Source organism: Salvelinus fontinalis, chromosome 8, assembly GCF_029448725.1.
Source record: "Salvelinus fontinalis isolate EN_2023a chromosome 8, ASM2944872v1, whole genome shotgun sequence".
Lineage (NCBI taxonomy): Eukaryota > Metazoa > Chordata > Actinopteri > Salmoniformes > Salmonidae > Salvelinus > Salvelinus fontinalis.
This window is the reverse complement of record NC_074672.1, coordinates 2,262,981-2,289,718: the sequence shown is the minus strand read 5'-3', so window position 1 is coordinate 2,289,718 and position 26,738 is coordinate 2,262,981. Positions and strand designations below refer to the sequence as shown.

The 26,738-nt window shown below is 43.9% G+C and overlaps 1 protein-coding gene across 3 annotated transcripts in view; it reads right to left on the bottom strand.

Annotated features, from left to right (window-relative positions):
• LOC129860364 (retinoic acid receptor alpha-like) overlaps positions 1 to 26,738 on the bottom strand; it is a 221,807-nt gene that overhangs the window by 106,615 nt on the left and 88,454 nt on the right. For all 3 annotated transcript variants that reach the window (XM_055930705.1, XM_055930704.1, XM_055930707.1), the window contains one exon: positions 21,315 to 21,892. In XM_055930705.1, coding sequence (XP_055786680.1) covers positions 21,315 to 21,459 — 145 coding nt within the window. In that variant the 5' untranslated portion in view covers positions 21,460 to 21,892. The remainder of the gene's footprint in view (positions 1 to 21,314; positions 21,893 to 26,738) is intronic.

The following is a 26,738-nucleotide window of genomic DNA, read 5'->3' as shown; positions in this document are numbered from 1 at the left end:
GGGAGACCAGGGAGAGAGAGAGAGGGAGACCAGGGAGAGAGAGAGAGGGAGACCAGGGAGAGAGAGAGAGGGAGACCAGGGAGAGAGAGAGAGGGAGACCAGGGAGAGAGAGAGAGGGAGACCAGGGAGAGAGAGAGAGGGAGACCAGGGAGAGAGAGAGAGGGAGACCAGGGAGAGAGAGAGAGGGAGACCAGGGAGAGAGAGAGAGGGAGACCAGGGAGAGAGAGAGGGAGAACAGGGAGAGAGAGAGGGAAAACAGGGAGAGAAAACAGGGAGAGAGAGAGGGAAAACAGGGAGAGAGAGAGGGAGACCAGGGAGAGAGAGAGGGAGACCAGAGAGAGAGAGAGAGGGAGACCAGAGAGAGAGAAAACAGGGAGAGAGAGAGGGAAAACAGGGAGAGAGAGAGAGAAAACAGGGAGAGAGAGAGAGGGAGACCAGGGAGAGAGAGAGAGGGAGACCAGAGAGAGAGAGAGAGGGAGACCAGAGAGAGAGAGAGAGGGAGACCAGAGAGAGAGAGAGAGGGAGACCAGAGAGAGAGAGAGAGGGAGACCAGGGAGAGAGAGAGAGGGAGACCAGGGAGAGAGAGAGATGGATAACAGGGAGAGAGATGGATAACAGGGAGAGAGATGGATAACAGGGAGACCAGGGAGACAGAGGGAGACCAGGGCGAGAGAGAGAGGGAGACCAGGGCGAGAGAGAGAGGGAGACCAGGGCGAGAGAGAGAGGGAGACCAGGGCGAGAGAGAGAGGGAGACCAGGGCGAGAGAGAGAGGGAGACCAGGGCGAGAGAGAGAGGGAGACCAGGGCGAGAGAGAGAGGGAGACCAGGGCGAGAGAGAGAGGGAGACCAGGGCGAGAGAGAGAGGGAGACCAGGGCGAGAGAGAGAGGGAGACCAGGGCGAGAGAGAGAGGGAGACCAGGGCGAGAGAGAGAGGGAGACCAGGGCGAGAGAGAGAGGGAGACCAGGGCGAGAGAGAGAGGGAGACCAGGGCGAGAGAGAGAGGGAGACCAGGGCGAGAGAGAGAGGGAGACCAGGGCGAGAGAGAGAGGGAGACCAGGGAGAGAGAGAGGGAGACCAGGGAGAGAGAGAGGGAGAACAGGGAGAGAGAGAGGGAGAACAGGGAGAGAGAGAGGGAGAACAGGGAGAGAGAGAGGGAGAACAGGGAGAGAGAGAGAGGGAGAACAGGGAGAGAGAGAGGGAGAACAGGGAGAGAGAGAGGGAGAACAGGGAGAGAGAGAGGGAAAACAGGGAGAGAGAGAGGGAAAACAGGGAGAGAGAGAGGGAAAACAGGGAGAGAGAGAGGGAGACCAGGGAGAGAGAGAGGGAGACCAGGGAGAGAGAAAACAGGGAGAGAGAGAGGGAAAACAGGGAGAGAGAAAACAGGGAGAGAGAGAGGGAAAACAGGGAGAGGGAGACCAGGGAGAGAGAGAGAGAGAGGGAGACCAGGGAGAGAGAGAGAGAGAGGGAGACCAGGGAGAGAGAGAGAGAGAGGGAGACCAGGGAGAGAGAGAGAGAGAGGGAGACCAGGGAGAGAGAGAGAGAGAGGGAGACCAGGGAGAGAGAGAGAGAGAGGGAGACCAGGGAGAGAGAGAGAGAGAGGGAGACCAGGGAGAGAGAGAGAGAGAGGGAGACCAGGAGAGAGAGAGAGAGGGAGACCAGGGAGAGAGAGAGAGAGAGGGAGACCAGGGAGAGAGAGAGAGAGAGGGAGACCAGGGAGAGAGAGAGAGAGAGGGAGACCAGGGAGAGAGAGAGAGAGAGGGAGACCAGGGAGAGAGAGAGAGAGAGGGAGACCAGGGAGAGAGAGAGAGGGAGACCAGGGAGAGAGAGAGAGGGAGACCAGGGAGAGAGAGAGAGGGAGACCAGGGAGAGAGAGAGAGGGAGACCAGGGAGAGAGAGAGAGGGAGACCAGGGAGAGAGAGAGAGGGAGACCAGGGAGAGAGAGAGAGGGAGACCAGGGAGAGAGAGAGAGGGAGACCAGGGAGAGAGAGAGAGGGAGAACAGGGAGAGGGAGAACAGGGAGAGAAACAGGGAGAGAGAGAGGGAAAACAGGGAGAGAGAGAGGGAAAACAGGGAGAGAGAGAGGGAAAACAGGGAGAGAGAGAGGGAGACCAGGGAGAGAGAGAGAGGGAGACCAGGGAGAGAGAGAGAGGGAGACCAGGGAGAGGGAGAGAGGGAGACCAGGGAGAGAGAGAGAGGGAGACCAGGGAGAGAGAGAGAGGGAGACCAGGGAGAGAGAGAGAGGGAGACCAGGGAGAGAGAGAGAGGGAGACCAGGGAGAGAGAGAGAGGGAGACCAGGGAGAGAGAGGGAGAACAGGGAGAGAGAGGGAGAACAGGGAGAGAGAGAGGGAGAACAGGGAGAGAGAGAGGGAAAACAGGGAGAGAGAGAGAGAAAACAGGGAGAGAGAGAGGGAAAACAGGGAGAGGGAAAACAGGGAGAGGGAAAACAGGGAGAGGGAAAACAGGGAGAGGGAAAACAGGGAGAGGGAAAACAGAGAGAGGGAAAACAGAGAGAGGGAGACCAGGGAGAGAGAGAGGGAGACCAGGGAGAGAGAGAGGGAGAACAGGGAGAGAGAGAGGGAGAACAGGGAGAGAGAAAACAGGGAGAGAGAGAGGGAAAACAGGGAGAGAGAGAGGGAGAACAGGGAGAGAGAGAGGGAGAACAGGGAGAGAGAGAGGGAGAACAGGGAGAGAGAGAGGGAGAACAGGGAGAGAGAGAGGGCGAACAGGGAGAGAGAGAGGGCGAACAGGGAGAGAGAGAGGGAGAACAGGGAGAGAGAGAGGGAGAACAGGGAGAGAGAGAGGGAGAACAGGGAGAGAGAGAGGGAGAACAGGGAGAGAGAGAGGGAGAACAGGGAGAGAGAGAGGGAGAACAGGGAGAGAGAGAGGGAGAACAGGGAGAGAGAGAGGGAGAACAGGGAGAGAGAGAGGGAGAACAGGGAGAGAGAGAGGGAGAACAGGGAGAGAGAGAGGGAGAACAGGGAGAGAGAGAGGGAGAACAGGGAGAGAGAGAGGGAGAACAGGGAGAGAGAGAGGGAGAACAGGGAGAGAGAGAGGGAAAACAGGGAGAGAGAGGGAAAACAGGGAGAGAGGGGGAAAACAGGGAGAGAGAGGGAGAACAGGGAGAGAGAGGGAGAACAGGGAGAGAGGGGGAGAACAGGGAGAGAGAGAGGGAGAACAGGGAGAGAGAGAGGGAGAACAGGGAGAGAGAGGGAAAACAGGGAGAGAGAGGGAAAACAGGGAGAGAGAGAGGGAAAACAGGGAGAGAGAGAGGGAGAACAGGGAGAGAGAGGGAGAACAGGGAGAGAGAGGGAGAACAGGGAGAGAGAGGGAGAACAGGGAGAGAGAGGGAGAGAGAGGGATAACAGGGAGAGAGAGGGAGAACAGGGAGAGAGAGGGAGAACAGGGAGAGAGAGGGAAAACAGGGAGAGAGAGAGGGAAAACAGGGAGAGAGAGAGGGAGAACAGGGAGAGAGAGGGAGAACAGGGAGAGAGAGGGAGAACAGGGAGAGAGAGGGAGAACAGGGAGAGAGAGGGAGAACAGGGAGAGAGAGGGAGAACAGGGAGAGAGAGGGAGAACAGGGAGAGAGAGGGAGAACAGGGAGAGAGAGGGAGAACAGGGAGAGAGAGAGAGAACAGGGAGAGAGAGAGGGAGAACAGGGAGAGAGAGGGAGAACAGGGAGAGAGAGAGGGAGAACAGGGAGAGAGAGAGTGAGAACAGGGAGAGAGAGAGTGAGAACAGGGAGAGAGAGAGGGAGAACAGGGAGAGAGAGGGAGAACAGGGAGAGAGGGGGAGAACAGGGAGAGAGAGGGAGAACAGGGAGAGAGAAAGAGCCAGTGACACTTGCCAAGGGATGAGAGATAATGCTCTGGCTAGGATAAAGTATTCCGGGCAGGGAAGGGATTTGGCCCCTGGTTCCCTCAAAGCAAATGGAAATCATGTGAAATTAGTAAATAAGTGGAATAATGGAGTGTAATTACAGCACTGTGGAGTGGGAGAGATAGTAAGGAGGAAGAGGGAGGGAATGACACTGAGGCCTGCAGGTTCTCTTGTGGAAGCCCCGTTGACTGAGCGGCTGGTGGTTGGCAGCTCTCACCAAAAACACCATGCCCTGCCAAAGCCTGTGTGCACTACCCCGGGCGCCCTCTTCTGCTGCCTCTGCACAGGGGGCCCGTTTCCCTCGCTCACTCATTCACCGTCTAGCCCTCCCCTCTGTGTTGTATCAGCCTCCTGCTAAAGAACGGACGTCACACACATCCAGAGCAGAGTCGCCTTGGAGCGGTCAGTGGCCATAGTGCCAGCTAGGCTCCAGGGCTAACAGCTCAGAGGACATTACACTGGCCTGGGATCTGATGACCAGACAGAAACACATCAGACTGGTGGTACTGTTGACATGACTGTGATAACTGGCCACCGGGAGCCATTTTGTCGCAACAGAATAAACAAACTTTACAAAGGAAAGGTTAAGGCTACAACATGATTCGTTGTTCAAACATCTCTATATATTTTATTCAAACTCAACTGTCATTCAATGACAGATAGCGAACGCTGAACAAAAAGCTTCTGTGGGGAAAACGTGGCGTATCTAACTTAAAAATGAAAGTCATCACAACATACATCTTAGCCCTACTGCTCTTCGACTATTCACGCTACAGTTAATTACCAGCTGTTAATTAGTCATTAGGGCTAAATGATGGAGAGCCAGCATGGGGAGACGTGTTTTACATGGCGTGTTTAATAAGCATGCGAAATCATAGTATTGGCAGTGCTTAAATGCGTTTCCAATAATGACCTGATCTCCTGAGAGGTTCTCTCTCTCTCGTACACGCACGCGCGTGTGTGTGTGTTAGAGAGGGCCTGAGTATTGAGAACAGTGAGTGCTGTGTGTGTGTGTGTGCGTGTGTGTGTGTGTGCGCGTGTGTGTGGGAGAGAGAGGGCCAGAGTATTGAGAACAGCGAGTGCTGTGTGTGTGTGTGTGTGTGTGTGTGTGTGTGTGTGAGAGAGAGAGGGCCAGAGTATTGAGAACAGCGAGTGCTGTAGGCAGTGTGGCGCTATACTCAGGTTACGAACACACAAGACAGTCTTTCATGTGTGTGCGGTACAGGTACAAGGCCAATGTCTGGAGTCAACCTGTCCATTCCAGCCTGCTACTGTGGCTTGCCTTCAACGTATATATGGACAGACTAGTAAACTAACTCTACTGTTTGTCCACTTTCTGTTTACCTACACATTCAAAGTTTGACAGGCTGCTTCAGCCCTCAGCAATGGAAGGACAGGAGGGAGGATGGAGTTTCTGCTTTGGCTTGTGAGGGGGCCCTCTTCCCACCTACATGGCGCCACGGCTTGTCCCTGGGACGTCCCCCCAGAGTGCCGTGGACCACCAGGGAAGACACACACCACCTGTCTGACCAGGCCACCGCACTCACCACACACATTGCCATATCCATATTTAGACAGACAAGAAATTCCACCTTGTACCGTTTAAAATACTGCCGAGGTCGCCGACATTGACACACACACACACTGAACAGGGGTCCTGATGTTTCCGGCCTATGAAAAAATGGTTTCATATCCCCCCCCCCCACTCTGAAAAAGACATAATACAATGCCAATTTGCCGCTCATAAAGTCAAAAACTGCAGCACACATTGACCGGGCGAGGGTTGGAATTCCTCAACAAGCAAGGACTAAAGTATGACAGTGAGTTCTATGGAGGCTATAATAACAACATCAGTAGCCAATAATTATGTAATTAGTCTACCATAATACTAGAGCAAGCGTAACATTACATTTGCTAGGAATGATCAGTAGCCTAGCCGCTAGCCTAGTTTCCCATACCCTAGCAGCATAAATGCTAAAGGCTAAATGAGCTCACCTACAGACAGAAGGGATGGATTAGGTAAGGGCTTAGTTCCAGGGTTGGTTTCCTTTACCTCATCAGAAAATAATTGGCAAAGACACACCTCTGGAAGTTAGGTAAGGTTGCGCTGGGCTGTGTTAGCCGAGCACAGATGGATTAACCCTTCTGCTCTGTTTGGCCCAAATAATTGGCCTGCGGGGGCTGAACTGGAGAACAGCTTTGTCTGAACCAGGTCACTGCTCTCTGGCCGGCCACTCAGCCCGAAAGCACCTGGAACACTGACTCAGCTGACTATTTAAAACCATTCAAATACTTTGAGCGTTTGCTCTAGCCTGCCTGAAGTGCCAGATGGGCTAAGTTTGCAGTTTTGGGACTATTCTATTGGTCCATTAAAACAGGCAAGCTCAAATCAAGCACAGACAAAGTCTTTGAAATGATCTAAAAAAAAAAGTGAAATGACAGTTGAATGATCATACAGTATCCTATTTCACTCAACTGAGTTGGACATGGAATCAACTGATGTTGGAATCAATCTTGACAACGTAAAGAAGTAAACAAGAGTGACAGTTGAAATGGATGATAATAATGCTATGTCATCCTATTATGAATTATTTTATAAGTGATTTAGTTTGTCCTGAATTGTCCAGCCAAACCCAAAAACAGCCTGGGGCCGGGGAGTCAGCGATACACGATGTTGCTAAGGGGAAAACGTTTGCTACACACAAACAAATAACTTGGCAGCCATGCGCAGTGCCGACACCAGTGCTATTGCTAGCAGTAACAGAATGTTCACTATATTTCTGGCCACAGATCTGCTAAAGAATTATCAAGGCTGAACGATACAAATCGTTTCCCTAAAACTTCTGCCAGTTGTGTGTTTAGCCCCCATTTGGAACTCTGCAGTGTTGTAATCCATAACCCCCCCCCCCCCCTAAAAAGGGTTGGATGCCCTCCAACGCTGAATTCTTATATTCTAAGCTCCAAACAAACGCTCTCCAGCATTTTTGTTGTTGAGTGAATTGAGTGGCTGGAGCTTAACTGTGTTTGGGTTTCATGAGACTGTGTGTGTATATATGTGTGTGTGTGTGTGTGTGTGTGTGTGTGTGTGTGTGTGTGTGTGTATATATATATATGTGTGTGTGTGTGTGTGTGTATATATATATATGTGTGTGTGTGTGTGTGTGTATATATATATATATGTGTGTGTGTGTGTGTGTGTATATATATATATATATATATATATATATATATATATATATATATATATATATATATATATATATGTGTGTGTGTGTGTGTGTGTGTGTGTGTGTGTGTGTGTGTGTGTGTGTGTGTGTGTGTGTGTGTGTGTGTGTGTGTGTGTGTGTGTGTGTGTGTGTGTGTGTGTGTGTGTGTGTGTGTGTGTGTGTGTGTGTGTGTGTGTGTGTGTGTGTGTGTATATATATATATATATATATATATATATATATATATATATATATATATATATATATATATATATATATATATATATGTGTGTGTGTGTGTGTGTGTGTGTGTGTGTGTGTGTGTGTGTATATATGTGTGTGTGTGTGTGTGTGTGTGTGTGTGTGTGTGTGTGTGTGTGTGTGTGTGTGTGTGCGTGTGTGCGTGTGTGGGTGTGTGGGTGTGTGGGTGTGTGTGCCAGGGAGAGAGATGGGGTGATGGTCAGAGAGAGAAACTCTGAGAGCGTGCAAGACTTTATGGACAGTAAGATGGATTGGTGTTGGTAATGAGTTCATGGAAAGAAAAGAGGAAGGTTCTGTGTGTGTGTGTGTGTGCTGTATACCCCGGTATGGCACAGGGACGGTATATAAGGTATGAACATCTGGATAACGCTGAACCCTAGTCCAAGCAACCATTTAAAACAACACTGTAGGCCCATTAGAACAAATCAAATGTATGACATATACAAATAAATCACTATGAAAATCAAGGCTGTTTTGAACATTTGCAATGTCGGTGGTGGTGGTGGTTCTTTCAACTAGAATCATGGGTGATTGAGCCTTGGACAAGAGAAAAAATATTGTAGAAAGCTGACTATAAATCTCATTCTATATGTTCTTTAGCTTTTTTCGGCCACATTTTGATAGGTTTTCACCTCATCAATCTATACACAACACCCCATAATGACAGAGCAAAAACTGTTTTTTTAGACATTTTAGCTAATTTATTAAAAATAAAAAAACTGATATCACATTTACATACAGTACCAGTCAAAAGTGTGAACACCTACTCATTCCAGAGTTTCTTTATTTGTAATATTTTCTACATTGTGGAATAATAGTGAAGACATTAAAACTATGAAGTAACACACATGGAATCACGTAGTAACCAAAAAAGTGTTAAACAAATCAAATATATTTTATATTTGAGATTCTTGGGGCGGCAGTGGTTAGAGCGTTGGGCCAGTAACTGAAAGGTTGGTGGATCGAATCCCCGAGCTGACAAGGTAAAAATCTGTCGTTACGCCCCTGAACAAGACAGTTAACCCACTGATCCTAGGCCGTCATTGTAAATAAGCATTTGTTCTTAACTGACTTGCCTAGTTAAATAAAGATTAAATAAAATACAATTTCTTCAAAGTATCCACCCTTTGCCTTTATTACAGCTTTGCAAACTCTCGGCATTCTCTCAACCAGCTTCATGAGGTAGTCACCTGTAATCAATTTCAATTAACAGGTGTACCTTGTTAAAAGTTAATTTGTGGAAGTGTTTTCCTTCTTAATGCATTTGAGCCAATCAGTTGTGTTGTGACAAGGTAGGGGTGGGTATACAGAAGATAGCCCTATTTGATAAAAGACCAAATCCATATTATGGCAAGAACAGCTCAAACAAGCAAAGAGAAACAACAGTCCATCATTACTTTAAGACATGAAGATCAGTCAATACGGAACATTACAAGAGCTTTTAACGTTTCTTCAAGTGCAGTTGCAAAAACCATCAAGCGCTATGATGAAACTGTCTCTAATGAGGACCGCCACAGGAAAGGAAGACCCAGAGTGACGTCTGCTGCAGAAGATAAGTTTATTAGAGTTACCAGCCTCAGAAATTGCAGCCCAAATAAATGCTTCAGAGTTCAAGTAACAGACATCTCAACATCAGAGGAGACTGACTCAGGCCTTCATGGTCAAATTGCTGCAAAGAAACCACTACAAAAAGGACACCAATAATAAGAAGAGACTTTCTTGGGCCAAGAACCAGGAGCAATGGACATTAGACCGGTGGAAATCTGTCCTTTGGTCTGATGAGTCCAAATTTGAGATGTTTTGTTCCAACCTCCGTGTCTTTTTTGAGAACGTGATGATCTCCGCATGTTTGGTTCCCACCGTGAAGCATTGGAGGTGAGATGGTGTGGGGGTGCTTTGCTGGTGATTTATTTAGAATTCAAGGCACACTTAACCAGCATGGCTACCACAGCATTCTGCAGCAATACGCCATCCCATCTGGTTTGCGCTTAGTGGGACTGTCATTTGTTTTTCCAACAGGACAATGACCCAACACACCGCCAGGCTGTTAAGGGCTATTTGAACAAGGAGGAGAGTGATGGAGTGCTGCATCAGATGACTTGGCCTCCACAATCCCCCGACCTCAACCAAATTGAGATGGTTTGGGATGAGTTGGACCGCAGAGAAGGAAAAGCAGCCAACAAGTCCTCAGCATATGTGGGAACTCCTTCAAAACTTTTGGAAAAGCATTCCAGATGAACCTGGTTGAGAGAATGCCAAGAAGTCTCTGAATGTCCTTGAGTGGCTCTGGCTGGGCCAAGGACAATCAGAGACTTGTCCCGAAGGCACTCCTGCGTTATCTTGGCTGTGTGCAAAGGGTCATTGTCCTGTTGGAAGGTAAACCTTCGTCCCAGTCTGGAGGTCCGGAGTGCTCTTGAGCAGGTTATCAAAAAAATAAATAATAATGTTACTGGTCACATACACATGTTTAGCAGATGTTATTGCGGGTGTAGCAAAATGCTTGTGCTACTACAGCACTGTTGGAGCTAGGATGTAAAACAATACACACAAATCTAAAAGTAAAATAATGAAATGAAGAAATATATAAATATTAGATTGAGCAATGTCAGAGTGGCATTGACTAAAATACAGTGGAATAGAATACAGCATATACATAAGAGATGAATAATGCAAAATATGTAAACATTACTAGTGACTAGTGACTAGTGTTCCATTATTACAGGGATTTCAAGTCTATGTATATAGGGCAGCAGCCTCTGATGTTCTAGTGATGGCTATTTAACTGTCTGATGGCCTTAAGATACATGTTTGACCTTCCTGTGACATCGGGTGTTGTAGGTGTCCTGGAAGGCAGGTAGTTTGCGCCCGGTGATGCGTTGGGCAGACCGCACCACCCTCTGGAAAGTCCTGCGGTTGCGGCCGGTGCAGTTGCCATACCAGACGGTGATACAGCCCGACAAGATGCTCTCAATTGTGAAACGGTAAAAGTTTGAGGGTTTTTGGGGCAATGCCAAATTGCTGTTACGCCTTCTCCACCCCACTCTGTGGGTGGATCATTTCAGATCGTCAGTGATGTGTACGCCAAGGGATTTGAAGCTTTCAACCTTCTCCACTGCGGTCAAGGATCTCACTGTACTTGCTCCGTTCATCTTTCCCCTCGATCCTAAATCCTGATCCCAGTCTCTACCCCTGAAAAACATCCCCACAGCATGATGCTGCCATCACCATGCTTCGCCCTAGGGATGGTGCCAGGTTTCCTCCAGACGTGAGGCTTAGCATTCAGGCAAAATAGTTCAATCTTGGTTTCATCAGACCACAGAATCTTGTTTCTCATGGACTGAGAGTCCTTTAGGTGCCTTTTGGAAACCCCAAGCGGGCTGTCATGTACCGTTTACTGAGGAGTGGCTTCCGTCTGGCCACTACCATAAAAGCCTGATTGTTGGAGTGCTGCAGAGATGGTTGTCCTGCTGGAAGGTTCTCCCATCTCCACAGAGGAACTCTGGAGCTCTGCAAGTGTGGCCATCAGGTTCTTGGTCACCTCCCTGACCAAGGCCCTTCTCCCCCGATTGCTCAGTTTGGCCGTGCGGCCAGCTCTATAATGAGTGTTGGCGGTTCCAAACTTCTTCCATTTCAGAATGATGGAGGCAACTGTGTTCTTGGGGACCTTCAATACTGCAGACATTTTTTGGTACCCTTCCCTAGATCTGTGCTTCGACACAGTCCTGTCTCTGAGGTCTACGGACAATTCCTTCGACGTCATGGCTTGGTTTTTGCATTGACATGCACTGTCAACTGTGGGACCTTATATAGACAGGTGTGTGTGCCTTTCCAAATCATGTCCAATCAATTGAATTTACCACAGGTGGACTCCAAGTTGTAGAAACATCTCAAGGAGGATCAATGGAAACAGGATGCACCTGAGCTCAATTTCGAGTCTCATAGCAAAGGGTCTGAATACTTATGTAAATAAGGCATCTGTTTTTATTTAACACATTTGCAAACATTCCCAAAAAACTGTTTCCACTTAGTCATTATGGTGCATTGTGTGTAGATTGATGAGGAAACAAATTCATTTCATCCAATTTAGAATAAGGCTGTGACGTAACAAAATGTGGAAAAAGTCATGGGGTCTGAATACTTTCCAAATGCACGGTATCCTCCAAACACCGGCTTCGAGGGCACTATCACTTTTATACAACGAGTTAACAACATATTAAATAATGATTGTCAAATGTTCCATTGTCATACTGACTGGCAGGCAATGTTCTTATCTCTTGCTTGCTAGCTAGCCAACTACGGCTAACTTAGTCACGTCAAACAGTGCAGCCGGAATAACAGCAGTAGCTGCATTTGCCTCGTTTAAGCTGTTTTCTAGTGACATTTATTTGGATACATCCATAACAATGAGCTAATGATGCGCGATTTCGCCCGGCGTAGAAAATGAGCTCTCTCGTCCTGACACTGCTCGCCAATAACCCAGCTAACAGTCACTTCAAACTTTAGCTGGAAAGACAGCAAACTAGCGACATGTCATGTCACATGTTTTCTATAGACATTTCCTTGTATATATATCCATAACAATTATGCCAGCGGATTCATGATTTCAGACACCCTCATTACTACGGGACAGCTGGAGATCGAATATCAACATTGAAACAACGTTGCAAATGCCCGGAGAGACGGACCGCAACGTTTATACAAATCTCTGCTGTTGAAAACTAAATGTTAACATAAAAGAAAAGTGAGACGTTTTTTTATTACGGTTCTACTGGATGATGTTAATAAATGTTCACTGTAATTTGAACTACTGTGGGGTTTCGGGACTCGTTATCAATGAACCACGTATATGACACATGACAACTCTTATCAGCCTAGTGATCGCAACATTGTTGCTCTCCGATGTGAATATTTGGAAATGATGTTTCATTTCCAAGGGCTTTCTGAATAAGCTCAACTGAAATGCACCAATTGTGCATGATGCGCATCACTACTCTGGTCTATCAATCCATTCCAAATCATTATACATGACACAGGGGCGGCATATGTTGAACTTGCCTAGGGCGGCAGCAGAACTGCTAGGACCGGGCCTGACGAACACAATTTGTCTAATTTCCTGCGTTTCCCGGCGGCCCTTGGCCTGCTCAAAGGGAAGTAAAAACAGTCCAAGTCCTTGGAGCAGCTTGCGATGCGCATCAGCCTCGTTGCTTTGTCCTCAAGACGATCTTGAGGCCATCTTTAATTTCACACTAGAAACGGGGATAATCAACACACTTTCGGCCAATTTTACCCAGTCGTGGTACACTTCGCTGAAGTCTTTTGCGTGAGTAAAAATAGAAACACACCACTGACACTAATTTCCAAGTAGCTTGAGGATTTCTGAGCCTGTAAAGTACATTTTCCTTTGAAGTTGGAGCACATGGACTGGTATTTCCATCATTGAATAAAAATGATTATTCTCCACTGGGAAACAGAAACCCTGGTATGTGATAGCTCTACCAATACACTCATTATCAAGGCTAGAGTGAATTATTCTCTCGTGTGACGTTTCAGGATTTTACTTACATGTTTTAATAAGACGAGAATATTTAATGGGTACCGAGTGTACCTCGATTTTTGGGACATTTCTTATGCATAAATGAAAACATGAAAATAAAACTTCACTAAATAATGATGATTGTTAGTCCTGGAGGTCTCTCCTAATTCCCAGTTATATTAAAGCTATGGGGGTTTCTATGGCAGAGTTTACTCACAGGCCAAGACGTAAGACACTGATACACAGGTGCACGCACATGCATTTGAACAGACATGCACTTCAAAGCCATAGAGCAGATTTGAACCACACACACACAAAATATTAACTTGAGTCCCTAAACAACATGTAATTTAAGAAAGCATGTAAAAATGACCATTGTTTAACCAACATTAGCCTATTCCTCTTGCGTGTCTCTAGAGCCAGGTACACTGGAACATGTCTAGCTACAGCAGGCCTCTGTATAATTCATGGAGACAGTTTAAATCAAAGTTGTATGACTTCATATTTTGATGAGTCACACACAGAGCAATGGCGTGAGAAACCTTGACAATGCCTTCACGCAACCACCAATTGAAAATGTGTTTTTCATGCTAGCAGTCGTGCCTGCATGTCAGTCTCACAGCAGCAACATAACTTGGTGAACGACAACACGATAAAAGATCAGCTTACATTTTTAAATGCATTTTGTTTTATCTGACTGTTAAATGAACCTTGCATTGTTATACATAAGTGTCAAATTTACAAAAATGGCATCTCTCAGGAGGGCTTAAATGGTACATTACCACAAAAAGCCCTCCCTCTATACAGAATGTAAATTACAACAAAGCAATATTGTTCAATGTGATCAATAATACCTTTGCATAATATTGTAGTCTATAGTGTACATTTTCACACCAAACCATTGGATTCGAACTATTTTAATGGGTAGACTTGCTGTTTTTCCAATTAACCTGTTGGGGATGGGGGCGCTGTTTAGACTATTTATGCTAATTTGGCTAATTTTTTAAACGGCTTCCCACAAAATCCTTGATCGTACAATATGCATATTATTATTATTATTGGATAGAAAACAGTCTATAGTTTCTATAGGAGTTGAAATTTTGTCTCTAAGTGGAACAGAGCCCATTCTACAGCAATTTCCCTGACATGGAGTCAGATTTGAGAAATGTTGGCCACTTTTCTGAAGTCAGTTAACCTGTTGGGGATGGGGGCGCTGTTTAGACTATTTATGCTAATTGGGTAATTTTTGAAACGGCTTCCCACAAAATCCTTGATCGTACAATATGCATATTATTATTATTATTGGATAGAAAACAGTCTATAGTTTCTATAGGAGTTGACATTTTGTCTCTAAGTGGAACAGAGCCCATTCTACAGCAATTTCCCTGACATGGAGTCAGATTTGAGAAATGTTGGCCACTCTTCTGAAGTCATTTAAAAGGGCACTGTCGTTGCTATGACTATACGGACACTTCTTACGTCTTCCCCTGGATGCCTTTACGTGATGACGATTCCAACGGGGTCGATTGCTCGTTCACAGGCCCTACAAATGAAAAAACCCTGAAGCTAGTCATTCTTTGGGAGCTGCGTCATGAGCCTAGAGGACACCGGCGCGCACCTGTTCCAAGCGTTAGTTTAGCCTGTTATATTTCTCCGGTCATCTTTTCACTCGTTATAGGAGTTACAAACATCATAAAGTAGTTAATTTAAAGCGTTTTATAGCAATTTATATCCGTTTAGTGCGATTTTGGGACATTTATTTTTGCAACGATGTGAAAAGTTGGGCACGCTTTTCAGTTCATCCCGAACGCAGTTGACATTTCCACATGGCAAGAGGACAGCTTTCCACCAAAAGACGATTTCTCCCAAGAAAGGATCCTTTGCCCAAGATACTGATGGAAGAACAGCTCAAGGTAGGACATTTTTATTATGATAAATCGTGTTTCTGTCGAAACATTTTAGTGGCTTAGGACGCCATGTTTTTTGACGTAGCTTCGCTTGGCGCAAACTGTATTGAAAAGTAAGGATAAATTAAAAAATGTAATAACGCAATTGTATTAAGAATTAAATTGTCTATCAATCCCTGTCCACCCTATATTTTTTAGTCACGTTTATGAGTATTTATGTATAAGAGTAGATCACTGTCTAAGTGGCGCAAGGACATTTTCTGACCAGCTGAGCTACATTTCACATTGTCTAACCATGATTTTGGTGGCTAAATATAAACATTTTCGATCAAACTGTATATGCATGTTGTAATGTGATGTTACAGGAGTGTCATCGGAAGAATTCTGAGAAGGTTAGTGAAAAAATTAATATCTTTTGGCGATGTTGACTTTTATCGCTCACTTTGGCTAGAATCAATGCTGGGCTGCTAATTGCTATGTGCTAAGCTAATATAACGATTTATTGTGTTTTCGCTGTAAGACACTTAGAAAATCTGAAATATTGTCTGTATTCACAGGATCTGTGTCTTTCGATTCGTGTATGCTGTGTATTTTTACGAAATGTTTGATGATTAGTAGTTAGGTAAACACGTTGCTCATTGTAATTATTCTAGTCCATTTGTGATGGTGGGTGCAATTGTAAACTATGCCATCTACCTGAAATATGCACTTTTTTCTAACAAAACCTATCCCATACCATAAATATGTTATCAGACTGTCATCTAATGAGTTTTTTTGTTGGTTAGGGGCTATAAATATCTTAGTTTAGCCGAATTGGTGATGGCTACTGGTGTTGGTGGACAAATAAAAGATGGTGGATTATGCTAATGTGTTTTTAGGTAATAGATGTACATCTTTACATATTGTGTCTTCCCTGTAAAACATTTTAAAAATCGGAAATGTTGACTGGATTCACAAGATCTGTGTCTTTCATTAGCTGTATTGGACTTTAATGTGTGAAAGTTAAATATTTTAAAAAAATATTTTTTTTGAATTTCGCGGCACTGGTTTTTCAGTGGGGGGGGGGGGGGGTGTGCCGCTAGCGCCACGCTGATCCTAGACAGGTTAAGCCCAATATTCTCCTATTATGCCCGCTTTCCATTGAAACCCATGGCGTTTGTGTGTCGATTTCCCTAATATTCACTGAACATGAGCATAAATGTTTTTAGTTCAGATTTAAGTTGATTGAAAACACACAAAAACTACAGTTATGCATATTTGGCATCCAGCCATGGTGCCTTTACCAAGATTAGAAACCTACGTACTCTCTCCAAGACGTTTGGAGTGAACAGGCAGTCGCTGATGCTGAGAAGAATAAGATCAGGGTTGAGGGATAGAAGACCTACAAGTGGTGGATAAAAATGCAAACAAAAAGAGGGACAAGAAGATGATTATTGGGTGAAGACTCCATTGTCATATTGTCGTCTTACATTCATCCAAGTGATTATGTTTTTTTTGGTCCGCCACCTATACCTTTTTAATACACAGTAGAGAGGGAGATTTGAGAATATCTTCAGACAGGATTTAGGACGAAAAGGAACTAATTTAAAAGAATAGCAGTACAGCAAATGTGAAATCAGCTTTAAAGATAATTAATTGAAAGTTGTGTGTGTTATTTTCTTTGTTGCATGGCTTCTTATCCACAGAGGGCCAATGTGGGTTAACCTGTTGAGACTGGGGGCGCTGTTGTCACTATTTATGGTAATCGTGTAATTTTTGAAACGGCTTCCTACAAAATTCTTGATCGTACAATATGCATATTATTATTATTATTGGATAGAAAACAGTCTATAGTTTATATAGGAGTTGAAATTTTGTCTCTAAGTGGAACAGAACCCATTCTACAGCAATTTCCCTGACATGGAGTCAGATTTCAGAAATTTTGGCCACTGTTCTGGAGTCAGTTTTAAAGCCAATGTTATTCCTATGAGTATACGGACACTGCTTACGTCTTCCCCTGGATGCCTTTACGTGATGACGATTTGAATGGGGTCGATTGCGCGTTCACAGGCACTATAAATTAAAAAACCCTGTAGCTAGTCACTCTTTTGGAGCTGCGTCATGCGCCTGGAGGACACCGACCCGCACCTGTTCCAAGCATTAGTGTTGGGAGTAATCTTTCTCCGGTCATGTTAAGACTCGTTATAGGAGTTAAAAACATCATAAGGTAGTTAATTTAAAGCGTTTTATAGCAATTTATATCCGTTTAGTGCGATTTTGGGACATTTATTTCTGAAACGCTGTGAATCGCTGGGCACGCTTCCAGTTCATGCTGAACGCAGTTGGCATTTCCACATGGCAAGAGGACAGCTTTCCACCAAAAGACGATTAGACCCAAGAAAGGATCCTTTGCCCAAGATACTGATGGAAGAACAGCTCAAAGTAGGACATTTTTATTATGATAAATCGTGTTTGTCGAAAAATGTTAGTGGCTTAGGACGCCATGTTTTTTGACGTAGCTTCGCTTGGCGCAAACTGTATTGAAAAGTAAGGATAATTTTAAAAATGTAATTCCGCGATTGTATTAAGAATTAAATTGTCTATCAATCGCTGTCCACCCTATATTTTTTAGTCACGTTTATGAGTATTTATGTATACGAGTAGATCACTGTCTAATATGGCGCACTGACATTTTCTCACCAGCTGGGCTACTTTCCCCATTGTCTAACCATGATTTTGGTGGCTAAATATGCACATTTTCGAACAAACTGTATATGCATGTTGTAATGTGATGTTACAGGGGTGTCATCTGAAGAATTCTGAGAAGGTTAGTGAAAAAAATAATATATTTTGGCGATGTTTACGTTATCGCTCACTTTGGCTAGAATTAATGCTGGGGTAATGTTTGCACATGTGCTATGCTAATATAACGATTTATTGTGTTTTCGCTGTAAGACACTTAGAAAATCTGAAATATTGTCTGTATTCACAGGATCTGTGTCTTTCGATTAGTGTATGCTGTGTATTTTTACGAAATGTTTGATGATTAGTAGTTAGGTAAACACGTTGCTCATTGTAATTATTCTAGTCCATTTGTGACGGTGGGTGCAATTGTAAACTATGCCATCTACCTGAAATATGCACATTTTTCTAACAAAACCTATCCCATACCATAAATATGTTATCAGACTGTCATCTGATGAGTTTTTTTCTTGGTTAGGGGCTATAAATATCTTAGTTTAGCCGAATTGGTGATAGCTACTGGTGTTGGTGGACAAATAAAAGATGGTGGATTATGCTAATGTGTTTTTAGGTAATAGATTTACATCTTTACATATTGTGTCTTCCCTGTAAAACATTTTAAAAATCGGACATGTTGGCTGGATTCACAAGATCTGTGTCTTTCATTAGCTGTATTGGACTTTAATGTGTGAAAGTTAAATATAAAAAAAAAAAAAAAAAATTAATTAATTTCGCGGCTCTGCCTTTTCAGTGGGGGTGGAGGGGGAGTGCCGCTAGCGGCACCCTCATCCTAGACAGGTTAAGGTTTGTGTTCTAACTAAGCAATAACACACCTGATTCAACTAATCATGTCTTGATTAAAGTGTATGACTGGTTGAAATCGGGAGTGTACTGTTTGGCAAAAACAAAAGCCTAAGTCCACATGGATTTCTGTGGATACGATTGGACACTCCCCTAATATGAGTTCTACTTTCATAATGAATAGTAATGATCCGTTTATTTTAATAACTTTAAGGGAGATGAATATAATTTTACATAAGAAATGTCCGCTTGTACATTTGGAAATGAATTAAACTAGATTATATAAGAGGTGGTCTTATTGGGAACACAATTTCCACCTGAATGACGTGCCCAAAGTAAACTGCCTGTTGCTCAGGCCCTGAAGCCAGGATATGCATATAATTGGTACCATTGGAAAGAAACACTTTGAATTTTGTAGAAAAAATAATGTAGGACAATATAAAAGTCTAGATATGGTAGGAGAAAATCCAAAAGAAAAGCCACGAAGACAGGACGCATCTGCTAAAAATCGTTTTTCTATTGAACATACTTTCCGTAAGAAATATTATAGTTTGATTACATTTTAGGGTATCTGAGGAGTCAATAGAAACGTATTTTGACTTGTTGAAACAAAGTTTAGGGGTAGATTTTCAGATTCCTTTTTCTGCAAGTTGAACGAGTGGATTACTCAAATCGATGGCACCAACTATACAGACTTTTTGGGATATAAAGAAGGATTTTATCTAACAAAACGACACTACATGGTATAGCTGGGACCCTTTGGATGACAAATCAGAGGAAGATTTTCAAAAAGTGAATATTTAATCACTATTTGTGAATTTATGAAACTTGTGCCAGTGGAAGAATATTTTGATGTGGGGCGCCGTCCTCAAACAATCGCATGGCATATTTTCGCTATAATAGCTACTGTAAAATTGGACAGTGCAGTTAGATTAACAAGCATTTAAGCTTTCAACCGATATAAGACCCTTATGGGTATCTAAATGTTTAGTATCCATAATTTATGATTATTTATTTGAATTGCGCCCCCTCCAGTTTCACCGGAAGTTGTTCCGCTAGTGGGAGGCCTTACCCTAAGTTAAAGGGTACACTCGGTATGTATTATCAGGATTTTAATCAAATATGTGTACGTCTTTTTAAAAACAGGTTATAAGTAAAGTCATAACTTCACATGAGAATCTTTCATTTTATATACACTTTTCTTGAAATTAGGGCAGCATACGTTAGAAATGTTTAAACTTCGATTTTGGGCTTAATTTGTACACATACACTATACAATATCAGTTCTCTGTATGACAAGTAGTACAAAGCTGCGGCTCGGAGTATTGTTTCTTCATACTATGTAATGCATTCAATGAATTTGGTGATGTTTTTTCCCCTGTTCAGAGAAATTAGTCACTGAAGTTTAGGTTTATGTCCCATCCAACATCCTGATATTACCAGGTTCTGACCACTAGACAGTGCTGTTCCTGCCATTAGGCTTAATTTCTCAGACATCAAATTATATTTCAACAAAATAATGTTGCAGGAATACTAAGCTTAACAGTTTCTAACTACAGAAACAATTTCAAAACAATCTGAGATGGTGGGTGTCATGGCTTGATGAAATGATCCAGAAACTATTGTGTCAATGAGAGAGTGTACGTGTTTGTGTGTGCATGAGTGAGTGAGGGAGTGAGTAGGAAGCGGTGGTGTCCCAGGAAGTGTTTGTGCGGCTTAAGTGAAGGAACCCCGCCACCCCTCTCGTCAAACACTGGGAGAGAGTCCTGACAGACATGCGCCACACACACACACACACACAAAAGGCCACAAGAGATAGCGATGCAGTGTCCACACACACTGTACCACTACCATTCGAATGTTACTCATTCAAATTGAATACAGATACAACTCAAATGAGGAATAGGATGAGAAGCATGTCCTAGTCTTTCAGGGCTCAATGCGGAAGTGGACATGACTGACTGCTAATCACAGTTCCTCCTCTTGCTAATCCCATTGAACACCATGCTAATACGACCAGATGGAAAGTCAATACACTGACCCCGAGCAACCTGGCTGACGACGTCTCTCACAACAATATGTAGTCATTTTACATAGGCTAGATAAGGTTGGCTTTAGTGGCTTGTCCATTTCGAGATGTCAGGTTGATAACACTGTCCTCTTGTCCTGTGTGATCTAAGACGTTTTCATGGTGTGTGTGTGTGTGTGTGTGTGTGTGTGTGTGTGTGTGTGTGTGTTAGAGAGGGGCTGAGTATTGAGGACGGTGAGTGCTGTAGGCAGTGCGGCGCTATGCTCGGGTTACAAACACAGTCTTTCATGTGGGACTGGTCTGAAACAGGCCAAGATGAAAGCTCACTCCCCCGCACAATAAAATCTCGGCATCTGTTGATTTCCTGTCTCTCCGACATCCGATCCTCAATAACCAAAAAATTGCCAAGCTAAATAGTTTGATGCAAAATATGCCAACAACTGCGGGACACAGGTAACATTGCAATTATATCATTCCATTCCCGCCATCAGCCTCTGCGGATGATCAGACAGCATGGCGCAGCAACATTTTCTCTGCTAATGAAGACAACTTTTTCTGAGGAGCAGACACCACTCGGAGCTCAGTGTTATTCCTCTTACCTCGAACATTCCAAAAAAGACAAAGCCGGAACTGTGGCGTATCCAATATGCCCGCACAACCAAAATCTCAGAGCCTTATACAAGACCTTTCAAACGGTCCACCATAACTCTAGCGGTAGGCTGTTTAGGCCAACATGCTTAGACTCAAAATACTGCAACAGGCCAACACTCTGATACCTTCAGTGCCAGATCGTTTCTGCAATGTTTGGCATGGCAATGACAAAGGAGTTGGCTATACCAAAAAAAAAAGGCTAATATTCTGAGGCAAGCCAGACAACAGCACAGTCAAAACAAATGCACTTTAGCAAGCACCAACACTACACCACACAGTCAATTGAAACAGCAGAGAGAAGGTTAAGGACGTACGGTAGGGGTACTTACTGGCTGACGAGGGCGTGCTGTAGCTACTCAGGGGCAGGCCGGGGGGAGAGAGCCCCCCCAGCATGTGGGGGAAGAAGTAGGAGTAGTGGGGCATGGGGAAGCCGTTGAGATGGGGGCCCGGGACCGGGTTGCCCTTCCCAGCCATTTTGGCTCAATCCACCGCCACCGATGACGACACCCAAAACACTATACTGTGGGCAATACAGGGCTCAGAATGGTGTCAGTGTGGGTTATGGAGTGGATTTAGCCCCCATATGGGCGACGGACATGCGTGGTATTCCAGTGGCGTTGTAACTGGAGAAATGCCCTCTGAATCAGGCAACTGGAGTTGTAGTATTCCCCAAAATGTCCGCCTGTTTGTTACCTCCTTTGACTGATGGCGAGGAGAGGTGCAGGATAGTGGTTATGAAGGATGTTTTGTACCTTCACAGTCAGGGTATAGCAGGTCTTCCACTGTGGAGTCGGTTCCAGAGATGGGGAATACGTAGAGACACGGTGACTATGAAATAGTCCTCTCTGGTATAGCTCTAACTCGTTCAGTGTCTCGACTCTCTTTTTGATTGTCCTTCAATCTTCACCTAGAGAGAAAGATAATTAAAAATGTTGAATCCCCTCTGGGACAATATACACACCACAAACACACTTTGAAAAAAACCATGACATGTCAGCCCTGGCATCTATACCCTCCTGCAAAAAAAAAACTGTGGTTAAAAGGTCAAGTGCAACACACACCATCCCAGCGAGAGAGAGAGAGAGGAGCGAGAGAGAGATAATTATATAAAGAAAACATATATTTTCCCTCTATTTAAAAGCTCGGGGAAAAACATGCATCTACGTGACTCTAATGACTGGAACTGTCTAGTCTGAAATGGTAAAAAAACACCCATTTCAGGAGAATGATCTTAAGGAGCATTAAAAGCCATGAACAGCATGCAATGGGTATGTGATAGCTCGACCAATACACACACTCATTACCAAGGCTGGATTGAAAACCCTGGGGGAATGTTGCCGAGACATAAATGAAGCAAAAGAAAAAACGTTGCTAATTATGACTGTCCCTGAGGTCTTTCACAAACAAACACAAACACACACACCACACACCCACAGTCAAAGCCATAGAGCAGGTGCGCACACTCACTCTTCACTTGAGTCCGTATACATCACGTAATGTAAGAATTAATATCAAATGTTACCAACATTAGACAAACAAAATACAATACACTCAATTCTAGCCCATTTTTAGGCGTCTCTCTAGCTACAGCCTGGTACACTGGAACATTGTCTTGCTCCAGCAGGCCTCTGTATAATTCATGGAGACCGTTTGATCAAATTTTTTATATACATGACAGCAAACCTTTTTGCCACAGTTCGCATTGATGTGCCATCCTGGATGAACTGCACTACCTGAGCCACTTGTGTGGGTTGTAGACTCCGTCTCATGCTACCACTAGAGTGAGAGCACCGCCAGCATTCAAAAGTGACCAAAACATCAGCCAGGAAGCATAAGAACTGAGAAGTGGTCTGTGGTCACCACCTGCAGAATCACTCCTGTTTTGGGGGGCGTCTTTCTAATTGCCTATAATTTCCACCTTTTGTCTATTCCATTTGCACAACAGCATGTGAAATTTATTGTCAATCAGTGTTGCTTCCTAAGTGGACAGTTTGATTTCACAGAAGTGTGATTGACTTGGAGTTACATTGTGTTGTTTAAGTGTTCCCTTTATTTTTTTGAGCAGTGTATATAAAAATAGTCTGATCAATCGGTATCGGCATTGAAAAATCATAATCGGTCGACCTCTAGTAGATATGTACACATATAGGTAGGGCTGGGCGATATGGCCTAAAAATCCTATCCATTTTTTTTAACACTTATCAGCGATTCACAATACATTTTCAAATAGTTTCTCTAAATAAGCTTAAAATACACTAAATTTCAAACAAAATCAGCAATAACCTAATGCATTTCAGAGCTTGTGAAATTATATCTAGGCTAAATAAGCCTTTCACAACCAGAAGACCCACTTATTACACTTCATCAAAATAGTTTAACCTACTTCTTTGCAATAGTCACTGATCTGGCGTTCAAGTCTGTCTATGAAAATGCCCTTTTTGTTACTAATTTAACCAGAACCATGCACAATGCACATTCACTAATAATGACCAACTTCTTGTAGCAGCCATTATAGAACATTAACACAGATCTCAAAACAAATCAAGCAAAAGCCCGTGTGCTAGTGAGTTGCCAGCTAATCTTTATATAAGTTTAGCAAACTTGGATCTATTTGCTAGCTAAGAAGGTAGAAGAGTTGAATTGTTATAAACACACCATTCTGTCCGTCTCCAACTGTTTGAACAGCACGCTAGCCTGTCCACATGTTGAAATCAAGTGACCTACCTTATTTCTCAGAATGAGAACGAGTTGCCAATTTCTTACAGAATTGTGTTTTAGGCTTATTGCACATTTAGAAAACAGACTAGACAGCTAGTATAACGTTCTTTGGCCAAAATGCTGCCAGCGGTACATGGTACCGCAATGGCGCACGCGACAAACTAAGAATTCATTTTACAGAATCAAATGTTTATTGATTCGAGAGAGAGAGAGAGAGAGAGAGAGAGTGTACACAAGATTTTGGCAATGAGGCCCTTTATCTACTTCCCCAGCGTCAGATGAACTCTTGGATAACGTTTGTATGTCTCGGTGTCCAGTATGAAGGAAGTTCAGGGTAGTTTCGCAAACCAATGAGAACTAGCGTTAGCGCAACGTCTGGAAGTCTGTCTCGCAGACATGGTCTATATGGGGCCCTGGTGTGTCCGTCTCTCCATCAGGCTGAGTGCATGGCTTTATAGGCTCTGATCCGTGTATTAGCTGCCTTATCTTTTATTGATCGGGGCCAAAGTGCTCTCCAAATCACCCTGTAATATGGCTGGGCAGCCGGATATACAAGGATACCACAAACGCAAGCGGATAGACACACACAGGACACACTGATATAGTGATACGGTGACAAACAAAAAGGAGGACACTGCACAAGGGGTGTATTTGCATTAGCTAAAGAGCTTTAACGAGCATCTTTAAAAAGCCTAAGAGTGCTGGTCTCTGTTTTATTTCACTTTTAAAAACCTCCCTGTTGTTTTGAGCCATATTAAGAGGACGTAGGCTTCATGATAGCCAAGGTTCAGTTACGTATGGGTCTGTTTCACATGTAAAAGCAAATCATATAACCATGATACGTGTAGGCTCACACACAAACACACAAATCATGAAAATGCATTAAGATCCCCTATAATACATTGACTGAAAAACCATACAGGACTGCATATTTAGATGACAATTGGCAAATTGCTATGTGGTCTATCACAAAGCCATCTGGCACGTATGTCACCTCAGCTGGCCATTTTGAAACATAAGTTACGTGACCTTACAACAGACCCCTTGTACGGAAATACAGATGGACTGGAAATCCATATTGCACTGCATATTTAGATACAGTAGCTTAGGCCATTGGTTGTGTATCAACAATGTGCTAAATGAGGCCAGAATAAAAGATTGCAGGCTGAAAATTGGTCTATTGCCAATGTATTCAATTACCAAGCCATCTGGCATGTACATAATATAATTAAATACAAATTTAGCAGACTCTAATCGAAAACAACTTAGTCATGTGTGCATACGGTTTTTACATATAGGTGGTCCCGGAAATAACACCCACTATACTGGTGTTGTAAGAGCCACGTTCCACCAACTGAGCTACAGACGACCACGTCACCTAAGCCGGCCATTTTGAAACACAAGCTACTTGACCTTTAAAACAGTCTCATTGTACAGCGAACAGATCTCACATCTAGCTTATCTCACTGCATTCGAGAGATCTCCTTCTCTGTATGTTAAGTCGTGGAAACCTGGGAGAGAGATTGGTCTGCAATTCACTCAAACGGTGACTGAATGTATTGTAGGTCACACAAGGTAACATAAGGTATTAGTGTTGCACAGTATACAGAAACGTCGGTACTTTTTCTTTTTACAAAAAAAATAACTGTTTGGTACTGAATTTGTTATATCTCCGATACTTTAATTTTAATTTGTTTAATTTCGTACTTTTTACCCCTTGGCTATCACCAAATTGGTTTGAAAAATTGGTAGTTAGTCTTGTCCCATCACTGCAACTCCCATATGGACTCAGGAGAGGCGAAGGTCGAGAGCCATGAGTCCTCCGAAACACAAGCCTGCCAAGCTGCACTGCTTCTTGACACAGTGCTCGCTTATCCCGGACGCCAGCCGCACCAATGTGTCAGAGGGAACACCGTACAACTGGCGACTGAAGTCAGCGTGCATGCGCCCGGCCCGCCACAGGAGTCGCTAGAGCGCGATAGGACAAGGACATCCCGGTTGGCCAAACCCTCCCCTAACCCGGACGACGCTGGGCCAATTGTGCGCCGCCTCATGGTTCTCCAGGTCGCGGCCAGCTGCGACAGCCTGGGATCAAACCCAGGTCTGTAGTGACGCCTCTAGCACTGCGATGCAGTGCCTTAGACCGCTGCGACACTCGGGAGATGTTTGGTACTTCTGTCAAATGTGTCTCACGTGATTGAGAGGACCAATTGTGTGTCAGCGCAGCACCTTTATAGCATGAAGAGTAATGTGCCTGCTCCACTTCATTGCTAGAGCTGTCTGGGCGGCATTGGCTCCCCACTCATGCTGCACAGAAGCTTACACACTTGAATAATGCAACACGGTATGTAGAAATGTTGAAACTGTTTATTACTGTTCGCAAAACAATGTCCATACAGGCCAGAACACTTTTGTGCAAGATGATACCGGTAGCTTCCAGGTTTGTAGGTTCACTTTCCTTGCTAGCTTGCAGTTGATTTCCCTACCCTAGTACATTGTTTGTGATAATATGCTAAACATAAAGCAAAATATGCCGATTTCAAAGCAGATTGTCACCAAAAACTTGATTAATTCACTTAGACTCCCTAGCCACCAAAAACTCCTTCGACTCCTGTCTGGTTTCCTCTAGATTCCATAGCCGAAGTCAGATTCCACAGCCACATTCTGAATCGTGACTGACATCATTAATTTCTTTGAGAAAGCACACACTTTTATAAAAAAGAGATTGCTTCTAGTATACAAACGCTGTTTATCAGTACAATAAAATATGTGTTCTAGCAGTTGCCAATAAAATAAGTGTTAAATGGAAGGGATTGTTTGTCATCTGTTTCCCCTTGAAATCAGCTAAACAAGCTCAATAACAATGCATGCACACACTGCTTTTGAATAATATGCATTCATCTACATTGTGAATAGACCTAGCCTACATCTTGATTTACACAGTTTATCAATATGGATTTACAAATCAAATAAATTACCATTTTGTTGTTACCAAAGTTTTACTTATCTTCATCCAAGTCGCAACAATAGACAAA